The 12,679-nt window shown below is 33.9% G+C and overlaps 1 protein-coding gene across 2 annotated transcripts in view; it reads left to right on the plus strand.

Annotated features, from left to right (window-relative positions):
* Window positions 1-4,221: 4,221 nt before the first annotated feature.
* Window positions 4,222-12,679, plus strand: part of LOC130897456 (protein phosphatase PTC7 homolog) — a 44,301-nt gene continuing 35,843 nt past the window's right edge. For both annotated transcript variants that reach the window (XM_057806322.1, XM_057806321.1), the window contains exons 1-2: window positions 4,222-4,654; window positions 5,219-5,398. In XM_057806322.1, coding sequence (XP_057662305.1) covers window positions 4,429-4,654; window positions 5,219-5,398 — 406 coding nt within the window. In that variant the 5' untranslated portion in view covers window positions 4,222-4,428. The remainder of the gene's footprint in view (window positions 4,655-5,218; window positions 5,399-12,679) is intronic.

Here is a 12,679-nt window from a genome sequence, read left to right on the forward strand (position 1 = left end):
CCGAACTCTTCATTATGGCTATCCAGGATCAAGTTATTAACACGAAATCATCAAACTTCATCGGAACAATATTTAACCTCATCTCTTCGGCTGCTATCCAGTCGGCACTTCTCTTGTGGATTTTGGGAGTTGACCACAATGAGGACCAATACTTCTCCAATGTCTGTTTCGATAGTATAGGTTGATTGGTGTTTTTATTGGGCGTAGCTACAAGTTTCCTGTAAAATCCTTTTTGATTGCTATGAAAAGTAGTATTATTCTGTGGCTTCTTCTTTGTACACTTAATGTATCTTCCTAAACATTTGGATTTCGCTTTCAGCTTCTGCTGAAGCAGATCACTATACTCGCGCAAATGTTGTTAATGTTCTGGATGCTGTGTGTGAGTACATATTTTCTTGAATATTTTTCTGATGTGGTTTCTCAAACGTTCAGAGGGTTGTGCACAATTCTTGTACTCCGTTAGGCGTCCTAGCTCACTCCTAATGGTATCGATGGAATGTTCCAGGCGGCGTTGCCACCAGGGTTTTTTGGTGGTTTTATTGGTACGGATATTTGTCACATATATTTGCTGATTATGTAGACGGAGTATGGCAACAGCTCCACAATAAATGAGTGAATAAAGACTCTCTAGCGTATTGTAGTCGGTGTATAGGCTTCCTATTAATGAGTCGACTCCTGCAATGATGTTATCAGAGTTTTTGTTGGTCCTCAGCTTAGGTAATTTTGAACGACGTACAAGGTTTGTGCCCTCAAATTCCACCAATGCTTTGTGCATTTCGATTGACACTTCATCGACGATATTTGGTTCGGTATTGTCTAAATCGGGTATAGTCCGATTGTTGGGGATTTTATCTTCATGTGAGCCAGTGTGGGTTTCACCATGTGTACCGTTTGCATCTTGCACTACGAGATAATCATCTATTCTGTGAAGATATAGAAGGACTTCTCCTCGTATTTGCTGCAGGATAGGTGCTGGAAGCAAATTTTTTTTTTTCATAATACTCCTTTTCTGGTCAGTTACTCGTTGTTATGTTAAATGCTGCAATTCTGGGTATCTCTCAACAAAATCACGATGAATGGCATATCGGTAGGTGATCATATCGGTCTCCATGTTGGTAGCTCGGTAATAGTCGTAGTCGTAGGCACATTGACTTGCGTCGCCGTAGAAACAACAAGAGCCGGTTGAGGTGAGTTAGTGATGTGTTCCTCCATTATGTTGATTATCACAGTAGCCCTACTCGGCTACTGAGGCTAGGCGAGGGAGTCTGTACCTCATTTTTGGAATAGGACCCACTACCTAAATCCTGAACGGGACAAGAGGTTATGGTAGTACAATGCCCAATCATCCGTTTACTCCGTAAATTATACATCATAATTGTTTCGCATTTTAACCCTACTGCCAGGGGATAAGGAAGATATGAAAATTGAAAAGGTGGCCAAGGGAGGCCAAATAGAGAGAATAAAGATGTGATCCCACAAAAAGGCTGGTTGAAGAAACCAGTGAAACAAAGTAAGGATCGAAGAGTGAAATCTCAGTTTAGTCGTCATTTATTATTATTATTATTATACGAAAGACTTATACACTACTCAGCTTAGAGCCAGTATTATTTACCTATCCCGGATACAAAGTATCAAAAGGATTAGGCTCCGTTCACATAATGAACTGGCTGTGGCAAGTATTCAGTAATACAGCCTTCTGTATGTCGGCATCGTGCTATCGTGCAGGGTCTTAGGCACGACGCCAGTTGCTGACATAATAACTGGGACTATTTCCTCATTTTCGCTGTGCCACATTTGCTTAATCTCAATTGTGTTTGTTGAAAACGTTATGAGTGTTCGGTATAGCTACATCGAAAAGAAGGACTGAATTGACTCTTCTATCAACCACCACGATGTCAGGTCTGATATTCATCACCTGTCTATCGGTGATAATGGACCTATCGTAGTAGAGTCCAAAATTATCATTTTCGAGCACCTTCTGCGGCTGGTACTTGTAGTACGGTGTATACGTATTGAGAAGACCGAACTTGCTGGCCAGTTTCTGGTGGATGAAGTAGCACACTTGGTTATGCCGGTGTAGATAGTCGATAGAGTATAGTAGATAGAGCTAACAAACTACAAACAGATGTTATATGTTGGATGGTCTCTGATGTTTGTTGGCACTTTCTGCATTTGTCAGATTGAGTATTCGGATCCTTAATAATATTTTTCTTGTAATTATTGGTGTTAATAACTTGATCCTGGATAGCCATCATGAAGCCTTCAGTCTCTGGAAAGAGATTGCCGCCAGTAAGCCATATGTTTGAAGCTTCTTTGTCAACATGCGGTTGTTTGAGGTCATGGTGATGTCTACCGTGTAGTGCCTTTCGTGACCACTGTTCCAGCTTCTTGATGTCCAATACTATATTTAAGTCAGATTCTGGCGATGCGAGGTTGAGAGGTGAATAATTCTTATCCGCTTTGTATATAATCCGGTGCAGAGTTTAGATTTCCGATTTAATATGAAAGAATTCACGTAGTTTCATTCCCTGTCGAGAGGGCAGGTTGATAAGGTCGATCAAGCCTCTTCCACCCTCCTTTCGGGGTGTTGTTCTAATAGTGGATGACTTCGGGTGGTGGTTGTTGTTCTTCGTCATCATTGTTCGTGTCAACCTCTAAATACCCTCTAGCTCTGTTTTCGTCCACTTCAGGATTCGAAAAGAGTACGTTAAAACAGGTAAGGCATAGGTAATGATTTACTGGACTAAGTTGCCTGCATTTAATTCGGATTGCATAAGTGACTTTGGTGTATTGATCCTGGATTCTAGCTTTTGCCTGCTTGTGATTCAGCAACTTAACTTGTTGAAATCCTAGGTATTTGTAGACTTCTCCGTTTTCCATCGCCTGTATGATATCTCCGTTGGGAAGTTCCACATCTCCGTTCAGGATAATGCCTTTTTCGATAGTCCAAGTCCAAACTCCATATTTATATCGGTGGAGAATCGATGTGTAATATCGAGAAGCTGATTGATGGGAGATGAAAGAAGATGGGAGATAATATAGTTGGTGTCTCTGTTCGCTTTAATGTCGAATCCGTACTTTGTATCATTGAGCATGGTAGATAGGGGATTCATTGCAAGGCAGAACCACAACGGAGTTGCCCTGGTATATTCCCCTACGAATGAGTATTTCATCAGCACTGAGGGAATTTGGACCGATTTCAAGATGTAGGTTCGTTCGCCATCTCTTCATGGTTATAGAAAGGAAGCTTACAATAATTGGGTGAACTTTGTAAATCTGCAAGACCTCCACAAGCCAGGAATGAGATACTCTATCAAACGCTTTCTTATAATCCACGAAAGCAGTGATTATCTCTTCTGTAAGTTTTTTTTTCCTCTGATAAGGTATTTTCCTCGACGTGCTTATAAATTCTGTTGGTGAAACAATCTTATATAAAATGGGTAGGCACGTGATAGGTCTGTGCTAAGTGGGGTCATCGTTTGGGAGCTCTATGGAAACAAATGAGTGGAACCCGGTGCTAAAAACGTTGGAATATCTTCTGGGTTCTGTAGAAGGTGAGAAAATTGCTTCGCTAATTCCCTGTGTACGCTCGGGAATTTCTTAGCTGAAGATTCTAGATTCCAGAAGCACGTTTTTTTAAGAGATATATTAGTTAAGGATGTAATAACATATTTCAATTTTTCATTTATTTGTTAAAAGATTTATTCATTATTAAAATTAGTTCTTGTATACAAGTGCTGGTGGTTTTATTTGGATGCTGGTTTTAAAGTTCAAGAAATATAACAATAAAATAAAATAAAAACTCAACAACCCCCTTTAGGATAGACATGTTCTGATGCCCATAACTCTCTTTTTAAATAACGATCTGTCTCTTCGTGAGGAAAATAATTAAGATGACATAAACAACAAGATATAAGAAACATACAAATATGTCTATATTGCATATTAAACATAAATAGTAAATTAATATGTCCAATTTATTATAATATTACTATTCATTCTGTGGTCTAATTGGATACTGCACGTTCCAAAATACCGTCTCTTAAGCAGTGACAGCTCTAGTTTGTCTTGTTCATATTCCTACACTCGTTCATAGAATATCACATATTTTAGTATATATCTTTCTCAATATAAACGCGTTAAAAAAAGAAAGAATAGGAAGTGGAAAATTTTCGTTACCACGTGTGGTACGATTTAGAATTGTTTTGTACAAATGTCATATGTAGGTTAATCCACTGCGTTTTGCTTTACTTTTAGACGGTTTTGGTTTTTAGCTTGGAATTGACGGATTGTGATAGGTGTGAATTTGTGTGCAGTGCGATTTTGAGAGAATGGGATTAATCAAATGTTAGTGTTGTGCTGTCAAGTTATTCGAAATTGATACGTTAAAAATGAACTTCTAATATTATTGTTATTTCGTGTCGTATAATGCACTCTTTATTAGTTACTGGACGATTGTTATCCAGAGCATTTTGGAACGGAATCGCAAATGTTTCAACAGCTACAGATCCTAATATTCACAAGAAAACTGAGCCACAATTAATATCAGCTGTTTGTGGCTTTTCCAAAGAGAGAAGAATCCAAAGACTGATTAAAGGACAATTTGGTGATGATGCTTGGTTTACAGCAAAATACAAAACCGCGGATGTCTTGGGTAAGAAATTAACAACCATAACCTAACCTTTAGCACCTATGACGTTTTAAGATTGTCAACTTATCTTCACAATAAACATCGAGTCTCCTACTTTGTTATTCACAAAATATTAACAAACAAGTATTTCTTTTTTCAAATATTGAAGATCTCATTATGTTACATAATATTTAGATTGAGAGGTTAAGTAAATCTCGTGACTTTTTTATTTTATTATATATATTATTTTAATATTGAATTTTGACAATTTATAATGAGGAAGCAACTACTTTTCTTTACTATATCTTGTTTTTTTTGAATTATTGCATAATTACAAATGAACCAAACAATATACAAAAAATACCAGTCTTATTTGAAACATTGGATTAACTACTATATGGATAATATTATAATTTTCTTGATCTAAATTTTCAGTATGAATTTTGTAAATTTAAATCAATTTTGAAATTCAATCACATGCTAGATGTGAATGAAATAAACTTTTATTCAATAGTTTTTTTTAAACCTCATTTTTCCACAAATACCACTCAATTGAAAATTACATATTTTTATTTCCTCCTTTTTCAGCCGTGGCTGATGGTGTGGGAGGTTGGAGAGCGTATGGTATTGATCCTGGTGAATTTTCCTTACACTTGATGAAAACATGTGAAAGATTAGTTAAATTAGGTCGCTTCACTCCTTCGAATCCTTCAGAATTGTTAGCAAAAAGTTATTATGAACTTTTACATCATAAGAAAGCTATTTTAGGTAAGTTTTAGTATTATATAAAATTTCATATCAATGTTATTGTTTTTGTCTGACTTACAGATATATTCTTCAATGAACTGGTAACATTCATACTTTTTCATTGATACTTACCACATAACTGAGGTTCAAATAGTTGTTTCTTTTGATTTTTGTGTTTTTCATATCTTTAATAAATCATATAATTAATAATTACGATGGTTGCTACTTAAGTTTCAGGATAGACAAATAAAAACAAATATTTATAATTGGATATGGCTTTATTGTTTTTCAAAATAATCTCCATTAAGATGGAGATTACACTTTTGTATGTGTTTGAACCAATAGTTGCAGCTTTTTTTTCATTTCAATCCAGGAATCTCCAAAACATATGATTTGCACGCATCAACCTCTTCTTCAACTACTCTAATGGAACATGTCGAAATACATCAAAAAAAACAGGCAACCATTTGCTTCATAGTTCTTCATGCGTGAACAACTTTTGTTTGATTTGGCTGGTCTTGAAAGAGCCAAACAGTCAATTGTTGTTTGGTTTTGGGCTCATATGCATAGATCTAAACTTCTTAGTGAATCTATTCTCAGTTGAAATAAGATAATTAACAATGTTTGATTTTGGTGATAGTTTTGTATAAAGCTTTTATAATAATTTTTATTTTCACAAAACTTTATATCTATATATACTGTTTTGCAGCACCCATCATCAATAATTACATTATTTCTCATCTCAGTTATTTTGTCATAGTGTGGAGAAATTACAGAATTTTCTGATTACTATTTAACAATTTTTAATACATTATGTTTTACAAGAAATAAACTTTCCTTCCTTTGGATGTCTGAATAGATTTCCTTTTGGTCGACTGGCCCTTATATATATATATTCTTTTGCACCATTCAACCCATCGTTCTCTTCTGTCGTACTTATTCCTCATTTATCAGCATTGATTTTGTTGTAGCTCAGTGGATCTTGATATTGCCTTTTTATGGTTCTGACTTTTAATTATATTTACTATATTAATTTTCTCCTGATTTTCAGTCATAACTTAACAACCTTTGATCTTTGGTTATTTGTATTTACAATTATATCTTTTTATTCCAAATCTTGATTCACATCTACATCATTCCCCTATCCATGTTTATTTTCTCCTACATGACCTTTATTTTCTTTTATTTGTTATTTATTTATATTTCTATTGTTACTTCTAAGTATTATTCCAAAACCTTAGGGCATAATATTAGCATTATGTTCAATACTACTTGGTACGAATTGTGTAACTAGCACCCTCTATTAGAGTCAGTTATAAAAACAAATTCATTGAATGTATCAGCTTCCAAAAAATATTCCTATAAAATTTCAATACAATGTTGCCAATAATTGTGGCAAAATCGTAAAAATGTGTATATTTTTCCCCAAAACTCATCTAAAATATGGATGGCATTATTTTTTACTGAGCAAATCCCAAATATTTTTCAGTTTTCTATCTATCCCAGAGTTGGGATCATCATTTTCTGAAACACCCTGTAAAGTTTCAAATTTAGCTAAATAAAATTAGGATGCAGATTTAGAATTTCATACATTAGCATTAATGGCAAAAATAAGTACATTCGCCTTCTATGTAGTTTTTTGTACTCGAAGTTTCTGGAATAATACTCATTTTTTTAATAGGACTACTTTGAACCCCAATTAGTCCGAATTAAAAAGTTTCTACTGTATTTACAGCTTAATTTTTCAATCCAACATTCACCTCATAACTGTTCTGTTAATATTATTAAAAGAGTATCAATTTACATAGATACATCCCACTTCAGCATTATTCTCCTTGATACTTTTCCAAGTTTCTTTATAAATGGTTCAATTGTATTGTAATGAAGTTTTAAGCTATATTTTTATCCTTCTACAGAATATTCTAGTCACTAGAATAACTGCTTCTGTACCCAACGTGCTAGAGTCTAGTGCCTCAGTTATAGAAGCACTTCACGCTGGAAGTTAGCAGATGAATTTTAGAAAAGCATTAACATTTTTAATACCAACCTTGATGTATGTAAAATCTAGGGAGATTGGACTAAATAATTGAACCCCAGAGTATTACAGTATTATTTTTAACTTTATTTGATCTCGTTATATCCAAGTATTTGTTGTTTTTTCCAGTTTTTCATCTAATTTTCGCATATTTGTACCGTTTGATTTTATTTTCATCTGAATAATTTATTTTCACCACATTTTGTCTTTTTTATTTTTGAACTAAACAAATGATACTGGTCTTTACTTTCATAGGGATTTCTTGTAATCCCCTTTGAAAAGTACCTCATATGTTTCCATAGAAGGAGAAGAAAATGGTGCAATGTATGAAAAAATTTATAGTTTAAGAGATAGAGACGAGGTTTGCACATCATTGAACAGTGTGGAAAATTTTATTTTATACCATTATTTCGGTATTGTTAGTAATGGTTTGGTGGGTTTCTGACAGCCCTGATCATATAGGTGTTCGGGGATGAAAATAAAGTTGTGCTCATAACATGAAAGCTGTCAGCAACTCACTCATTAGACACTTGATAGTTCAAGAAGACTAAATCCAAGCTTTCTGACAGCTTAATCGCTTACCTGGTGTACTTATAGAGTGCATGCATGAGTCTAATGTGTTAGTGTGAGTTCAACCCCTAAACCCATCCCCTATACGCTCAGGGCTGTTAAATAATAGTACAAAATAAAATATATACAAAATAATACCACTATTTGATGTGCAAAACTCGTCTCTATCTCTTTGTTTTATAGTTTAAAAGTAGGTATTGAAATCTCTATTTACATTTTAGCGTCGATTGAAATATTCTATAAATTAAATATCACAGATTCTGATAACTCTGTATGGCATTTGTCTGTTTGTAATAACAATATTTGAGAATAAACTATATCGTAAATTATGTCTAATATACAAGGGCAGTTTGAAGAAACTGTAACCTTATTTCCCCGGCAGGAGTGGTAAATATTTGGCATCAGTTAAAGTATATAAATAACTGGTAGTCAGATGGGGTGAACAATTAATATTAAATTGGACCCCACCAATTTTTTAAGAAACGAAATTAAAAGTGAATGAAAAAGGTGGAAAAGCTGGAAACACCTTTGTGGATTAAATTAAGAAAAAATGAAACTATCTCCAGACACGATTATCCAAATTAATTTTTATTGCTGTAGACAGTGAAAAAAGTTTCAGTAACAAATAAATTTATTGAAAAGATAATAAATTCGCATCAACTGCATACCCAAAAGAATAAAAATGAATAAAAAGCAGTTATAAATTTAAAATAACTGAACTGGATTCCCAGATGTTGGAGTTAGGTTAGGTTAGGTTGTATTTGTTAGTTTTGTTGTGGTGCACTGGTTGAATCTCTTGTTGAGCTCCCAACGTGGCAGTTGTAGAACTGCGGGAAAAAATTAAAATGAGGAAAGAAACTGGTGCACAAATGGATATTACTGAAGAAGAAACAAGTAAGTAGAACAGATTTGAATAAAAAGGAGCTTATGTTCTAACACAAAAAAACTGTATTTATATATTTTTTAAAATATAACCAAATAGAAATCTGTTCTATTCTATCCGTTCTGTTTCCCAACTAAATAGAAAATACGAATTTACATGGAAACTGTTATATGTTTAAAATGAGATTAATAAAGATAACTAGGAATATAATGGATAACCAGCGAATATAAAGAATAGTATCACCACAAGTTTTCTAAAATTTATTTTTATTTGAACTCTTGAGTGTAGATAGGTAGAGGACGATTTAGAATATATTCAGAGGTTTTATTGAATTTCTCGAATGGAGTGGCAGGTTGATAACAAATTAAATTCTTCTAAAACTCTAATGTTAGAATAAATAAATCAGAAGTGACTACGTGAACAAAAAAATATTCAAAATGTTTGAAGAAAAACGTTTGCAAACAGAAACAATAGCTGAGAAAGGAGTAAGTGCATTGTGGCGATAAAACAAAAATCTTTTCAATAAATGCTGCAGTTTTTTCTCTCAAGTCCAGCATCAAAATGTGTCAGCAAATTATTGGCTGGTTATCGTTATCCTTGTTTCTACATAATCATTAAAGATTATATCTTTGGAATCCCAAAACACTGTAGCCATGACTTATAAAGGTTTTTATTTCTTTTTCCATGAAGTCTATAATTTTGATTGTGTTTTAGTTTTTTGGAGCATAATCGTGTACCAATATTTCTTTTAAATTTTTATTATGGACGTGCTTTAAGCAATCGCGACACCTCCTTGCATATAGCATTTTCAGACCTTTGTATATTTTTGACAATAATTGAGTATATGACCGTTCCGGATGTTCAGTATTATTCGTGTTCATATGACCACATTAAAAAGCAGAGAACCGCTTACAAATAATTCCATAGGAAAGAGCACTTTCAGAATAATATTTACGCTTTTCTCGTTTTTTTTTTTAATTTTTTTTTTTCGTGAAAAATGTTTAATTAACACTCAAAATTCTTTTTTCTTAATATTTGCCCAACTAGGAAAAACAGTTTACATGCTATTAAAACTAGTGTGCTCGTAAGAATATTGTGAAACTTGTATCAGAAATATGTCAGAAACTAACAGTATAATCAAAAAAGCGAATTTGTTGTTAACCTCTAAGAAGTGACTATTGCTTCAAACGGCTCTCGTATATAAGAAAATTTGCTGTTGTTTATAAAAAATTCACAAACACTCTATTATCATTGAGATCTCAATAACTCAAAACAAAAATAATGCAATTAAATATGTATTTTAAGCAGAACATAAACAATGTCACACTATTTTTCAACGTTACTAATTCTAAATATATCTTATATATATATTCGATGTATATCACACGATTTCGTTTTTGTTGCACATGACTTAAATGACGCACGTTTTAAATCACAAGATAGATGATGACGACTAACTTAGTTAGTGCCAATAATAACTAAACTGTCAGAAATTATAAAAGAAATTGCAATAACAAACATCGTGTTGATCCTGAAAAGGTGACAGTTATTTTCCATATCAGTTTACTAATAAGGGAAATTGTGTATAGAAAGTTAATTACGTGATTCTCCAATTTCTTCCGTCTCGATTTTGAGACCTCGATGTCCATGATTCGGCCCCTCATTGGAGGTTTGCCTGCTGATCTTTTGGTGGTTGGCTTCTCTTTGAATGCTTATTTCGCCAGCCGATCCTCCCCCATTCCGTCGACTTATACCTTCCACTCTCGTCTTCTCTTCCCTCTCCATCTGACTACATCTAGTTCCTAGGCCTGCCCAATATCGGTTGTGTCCCAGAGGGTTACCTCCGGCTATTGATCTAAGGGTTGTTCAAAAATTTGTTTTGTCCTGCCTGCATTCGCTCTCGTTTCTGCTGCGTAGGTTAGTATGGGACGTACAGCTGTTTGGTATTTAGGCACTTTGCTTGAGGTGGACATTAACTTGTTGCGCCATATAACGTTGCGCAAACTTCCGGAGATTCCGGCGGCCTTGATGGCTTGTATGTGTGCTTACTCGTAGATGTGTCTATTGCTTGATGCTTTAGTTCCTAGATAGCTGAAGTTCATAATTTGGTCTATCATTTTATCGTCTATTGCTAATTTTCAGCGTACCGGATCTTTACTTATTGTCATAGACTTTGTCTTGGAGATAGATATCTTCATATTGAAATTTAGCCATTTGGTTGAATCTGAAAAGCATTCTTTGTATATTTTCTTCATTTTCTACTATGAGGACAACATCATGTGCGTAGCATTCAATTCGGACCTCGCTGCTTCTGATCGTGTGTCTTTCTGCAGTTTTGTTTCCATTTATTATGCGGTCTAGGACAAGGTGGAAAAGCATTAGACTTACGACTGTCACCCTGTATAATTCCTGATATTATTGGAATTTCAGCTGTGAGTTGTTGCGCTGAAATGTGTACGGTTTAGATGGTTAAGTTCCTTGATTATATTATATCATTTTTTTACTCGTTCTTTCTGTAAAATGTGTATAACGTCTTGGTGTTTTACCCCGTCGAAAGCCTGGGTTAGGTCAACAAAGCCTAGGAAGGTCGGCTTATTATACTCTATAACTTTTTCTATTATTTGTCTTATTATGAATGTTGTGTATGAAGCCTTGTTGCTCTTCATGTATTTCTATATTTTGCAAGAGGTACTGTGTTCATATCCTTGTTAGAAGTTTCATGATGGTGAAAGACATCGTCAAGTTCAATAATACTGTCAGCTCCTTTATTAGTGAGTTGCTACCATACTTAATTATTCCGTTGCTGATATTGTCCTGGGAGGACCAAGAATACAACCAAATTTTTGCTGTACTAAAGTAGACTGATTTATTAATGCCAAAAAAATGTTTTATATTTCGTCAATCTATAACTCAGTTAGATTATAAGCTTTTTGACAACTTTAGCAATATTCCATAGTAACGGATACAATAACCGATGACCATAACTTGATCTCAATTATGCCATATTATAACATACATATTTGTTAATTTTCATTCTTTGCCTTGTTAATTCTACAGTATCTTATATAGTCCAGGCTACCAAGGTAAAAATACGGTATCACATCCGATTTCCATGAACCTGCATGGCTTTGCAAGAAAATTTGGAATTAAGCTTGACTTACCCTTATCTTCAAAATCTACCCTATGCCTGTGCAAATTACTCTTAGGAGTGAAAAGTACCCCTTATTGCAAAAAAATCAATAAAATTATACTGTCAACATTCCTTGTAAATGACATTTAACAATAACATACAAGTGCGTTTTGAGAAGAAAACTTAAACTTCTTGGTTTAATTAAAATAGAATAAAATTTTTATAAGACTTTATTTGGTCTATTTACACAAATTTAGTCAATTAAAAAACATAAAAACTTCCAGCATTAGCGAGATATATTTAGGATTGAGAGAGTGATGCCCCTAAATGTAGGCAGCACATTATGCATTTTTTTAAATAGGACACGTTTTCTTAAGTAGCATGCATGAATGGGCGTAGAAAAAGTATAGTATGTTACACGAGTTGTAAGCCCATTACGCACTCGTGAAATTTTTCACTTCTTGCGTAATGGGTTACTTACAACTCTTGTTATGTAATATATTATTAAGGTTTGAATCAAAGTTGTTTAATGCTTTAACATATAATTTTTTAAAAATCGTGCTTGATGTATTTTATCTCTTATAAAACACCCCGGTTAAAATGAAATTCAAAAATTACTTTGTGGTAGCTTACTTATATTAAATTGATTCTCTTTGTTTGTGTTCAACTCAAATATTTTGCATC

Source organism: Diorhabda carinulata, chromosome 8, assembly GCF_026250575.1.
Source record: "Diorhabda carinulata isolate Delta chromosome 8, icDioCari1.1, whole genome shotgun sequence".
Taxonomy (NCBI): domain Eukaryota; kingdom Metazoa; phylum Arthropoda; class Insecta; order Coleoptera; family Chrysomelidae; genus Diorhabda; species Diorhabda carinulata.